Below are 3,837 nucleotides of genomic sequence, written 5' to 3'. Positions count from 1 at the left end.
GCCGCCGCTCATCTGCGCTCGCTCAAGAGCTTGGAGCCGGCCGACGAGGTGGAGGACGACCCCAAGGTGACGCTGGAGGCCAAGGAGCTGTGGGACCAGTTCCACAAGCTGGGCACCGAGATGGTCATCACCAAGTCCGGGAGGTAGGGCGGCCGGGAGGCCGGGGCCCCGGGCGGGCGGGCAGGGGACCGGACAGCAGCCGCTGTCCCCGGCTGGCGCTCTCAGCCAGCCCCGCTCCGGCCCCGGCGCCGCGCTCACCTCCACAGACAAGCAAGCTGGCTTTTTTATATTTTTTTATTTTTTATTTTTTTATTTTTTCGTTTGGCACCCGAGCGGATGAAAAGGAAAAAAGCAAACATCTCTCGGTTGAAATCAAACGAAAACACGCTCCTAAAGAATTGTCCCAGCCTGGTCCCGAGTCCCACAGCCCACAGTGGCTGGGCTCCGGCCGGTCTCGCTTTGCTGTCTCCGGGTCGGTCTCGGAGTCCCTAAGAGAAGGCGCCTTCCCCGGTTCCCCGGATGGTGCGCTCCGGGCCCGGAGCCCCTAATGGGACTCGCATCCCGCCTCCGGCCAGCTCCAGACCGGCCGCTTGCTTCCGGCAGGGCAGTGAGCTGTTGAGCCCGTAGCTAGGCCCTGGAGAAGGTCTCGCTTGTCCTTGGAGCTTGGAGCTCAGGACCAGCCACCTCCTGGGGCCTTAGAGACAGAAGGAAAGCACAATCCCCCATCCGCCCAACATTTGAGCCTCTGACATTGCAGGCCTCGGGTTCCCCGTTCACCCTGATCACCCGAAACGCCGGGCCCAGGAGCCCTGATCAAGGCTCCGAATCCTTTCCCCAGACAAAGACCTTGCTTGTCTGTTTCTACGACCCCTGTCCCAAGCCGTTTATTTCTGACCGAACTTGAGAGTAATTCAGAAAAACTCAGCGTGTTTCTAAAAGGCCTAGTTTTCCTTTCCTGGGCATCAGCCTTCCTCTCAGCTCAGAGTGGAGGAAAGGTCCCCTGACCTGAGCGCATAAGCCATCCAAGGCTTTGCAAAGCAGGGTCTGGCCAGCAGAAAGGAGATAGATGTCTTGGGAGCCAGGTTAGGGCTTCCCGTCCCCGGGCGGGAGCCGAGAGCACTTGTAGAGGGCATTATGACAAACACGGATGGGGAACTTCAGGCAGGGCTGTCCAGCCATCAGGAAGGGAAGGGGGCGAACAGAGCCAGGTCCCAATGGCATGTCCCCCTTCCCTCCCTCCGAGGCGGATGTTCCCCCCCTTCAAGGTGCGAGTCAGCGGCCTGGACAAGAAGGCCAAGTACATCCTGCTGATGGACATCGTGGCTGCGGACGACTGTCGCTACAAGTTTCACAACTCACGGTGGATGGTGGCAGGCAAGGCTGACCCGGAGATGCCCAAACGAATGTACATCCACCCGGACAGTCCGGCCACGGGCGAGCAGTGGATGGCCAAGCCCGTGGCCTTCCACAAGCTGAAGCTGACCAACAACATTTCCGACAAGCACGGCTTTGTGAGTGTGGGCAGAGCGGGAAGGGGTTGAGGGCCTGGGTGCAGTCAGTCTCAGTGGCCTGGGCAGAGGGAGGCTAGAGGATTTCTAGAGGGGGTCATCAGTGGGACCCCTGGAAAGCTCCTGTCTGCGTCACTGCCCTGTAGGCCAGGTAAACTGGGCCTGGGTTTCCAGAGCCCAGTTCTGCAAGCCTGGGGAAGAGCGTGTGCCCACAGTTTGCGGGAAGCTCCAGGGTGCCCTCAACCTCAGTCCCTTTCCATCAGGGTTCTGAGAGCCCCTCCTAGAGTCAAGACTGGGGCAGGTGCTACAGAGAATGGGCCAAGCAGCCCAGGTTCTGTGGAGGTCACCCTGCTAAGGGCTTGTAGAAGCCGGGCTTGGAAAACCTGCCATGACTCACTCCGGCAGCTAGCCCTAACCTAAGGCTGGAGAGTCCACAATTAAATCTGCTCTCCTCCTTGGGCTTTCTGGAGATCTTTCCCTTCGTTAAGGCAGAGGTCCAGGCAAGGGAAAGCTTAAGGAACTCTCCATTTCTGCCTGAGCCAAGGTCCCAGCAAATGACGGAGGGTTCAGGGTTCCCTGAGCAAGTGAAGCCTCACATTGCTCCCCATACACACACACACAAACACACACACCTCTTTCTGGACTATTTCAGGAGCTCATTAATGCCAGGGAAAAGCGAAGTAAAAGAATGAAATTAGGTTTTATTTGTTTCCGTTTTGTTTCATTTCTTTTTCCAACTTGGGGTGTGTGTGATTGAAAGAGATGAACTGTAGAGCTGTGAAAAAGAAAAAAAAAGAGCGTGAGAAAAAAAAATAGAAAGTGAAGTGCAGGTGAAAATAATAGAGAAAGAGAGTGAGAGAACTGTCAGTCCCCGGTAGCAGGGCAGGAAGGTTTGGGACGAGCAGGGAACTGCTGGCTGAGCCTTGGGCTCTTCGCAGACGATCCTGAACTCCATGCACAAGTACCAGCCTCGTTTCCACATCGTCCGAGCCAACGACATCCTCAAGCTGCCCTACAGCACCTTCCGCACCTACGTCTTCCCGGAGACCGACTTCATCGCCGTCACTGCCTACCAGAACGACAAGGTGTGCTGGGCAGGAAGCGGGCTTGGCCCCTACTTCCATCTACACCTCCCCACCCCCCACCCCGACATTTTCAGGCGCCTACCCCTCCAGTTGAAACCCACCAGACAGCAGCAGCCCTGTGGAGCGCTTGACGAGCTCGCCACCCACTCAGATTCGCATGAGCAGCACCCACAGAAATCCCCCGGGCTCCCTCTCATACCCACACAGACACATACACTCCCCTGAAGCACTGGAACAGCTGGGCCATAGCTGGAGTGGAGATGTTTACTTAGCAATTAGTAGAGACTCAGGCTCCCGCTGACATTTTTACATTTTATTCGTTCATTTCTTGGCTCAGGACTGGGAATCTAAATGAAAAGAGGGCGCCTGAGGCAGTCTGCCCAAGCTGTACAGATGCTAGGAACTCAGGGTCCAGTTTTTACCCTCCAAGGGAGCCAGAGAGCGGGACAGGTGGCCCAGCCCTGCTGAGCTCCTCTAAGCCACTGTCCGGGGCCAGCCAGGCCAGGCCGCAGGCCCTTTGGGAGAGGCTGAGCGCGTTCTCCCTCAGGTGAAAGGGCTTTTCCGGCCTGCCTGCGCCCTCGTAGGTCACCCTCCTCCACTAAAGGAGAGGGTTCTCAGGGTCTCTGGTTGTGTCTTTGTAAACGAGGGGTCTGTCTGGAGAAACACATTACATGGCGCGTCTTAGCTGTGTGTGGAAGCAGGAGAATTCGTTGGGTTTCCTAGGCATTTGTTTGTTTGTTTGTTTGTTTGTAAACTTGCCCTTCTGGGCCTGCCTGGACCTGCGGGCTTGGGTGTGCGGGCTTGAGTGTTTGTCTGTGCTGGGGAAGAGTTTAACCTGAGCGACTGCAGGAGCCTGTTGTTTGCCTGGGCCTGTGCGCGCGTGCTGAGGGAGTCTCCTTTGAATAAGGCTTTTTGGAGACGCAGAGGCCCCGTCGCTCTCCTAGGTGCCCGCCCGCCCGCCCGCCGGCCTCCCTGCAACTACCCCAGCCGGTGGCACGACCCCACCCCCGACCGCGGCTGGCTCTCCATTCCGTAGCTACCCGCTGACCTCGGGGCGCCCCGGCCCCCCACCCCACCCCCAAGGCTGGGAGAGCCCGGTCTTGACTTTAGCACCGCTCCCCCCGGCCCCGCAGATCACGCAGCTGAAGATCGATAACAACCCGTTCGCCAAGGGTTTCCGGGACACCGGGAACGGCCGTCGGGAGAAGAGGTGAGGGCCGGGCCTGGGGGGGGGGGGGGGGGGG

At 58.4% G+C, this 3,837-nt stretch overlaps 1 protein-coding gene across 1 annotated transcript in view; it reads left to right on the top strand.

Annotated features, from left to right (window-relative positions):
• Positions 1-9: 9 nt before the first annotated feature.
• LOC129671990 (T-box transcription factor TBX2) overlaps positions 10-3,837 on the top strand; it is a gene marked incomplete at its 3' end in the record, with an annotated part of 4,584 nt that continues 756 nt past the window's right edge. Inside the window, exons 1-4 of the mRNA XM_055601154.1 lie at positions 10-143; positions 1,244-1,511; positions 2,447-2,593; positions 3,727-3,803. Coding sequence (XP_055457129.1) covers positions 121-143; positions 1,244-1,511; positions 2,447-2,593; positions 3,727-3,803 — 515 coding nt within the window. The remainder of the gene's footprint in view (positions 144-1,243; positions 1,512-2,446; positions 2,594-3,726; positions 3,804-3,837) is intronic.

Source organism: Psammomys obesus, unplaced genomic scaffold, assembly GCF_907164565.1.
Source record: "Psammomys obesus unplaced genomic scaffold, mPsaObe1.curated_primary_1811, whole genome shotgun sequence".
NCBI classification, from domain to species: Eukaryota; Metazoa; Chordata; class Mammalia; order Rodentia; family Muridae; genus Psammomys; species Psammomys obesus.
This window is presented reverse-complemented; position numbering and strand designations above follow the sequence as displayed.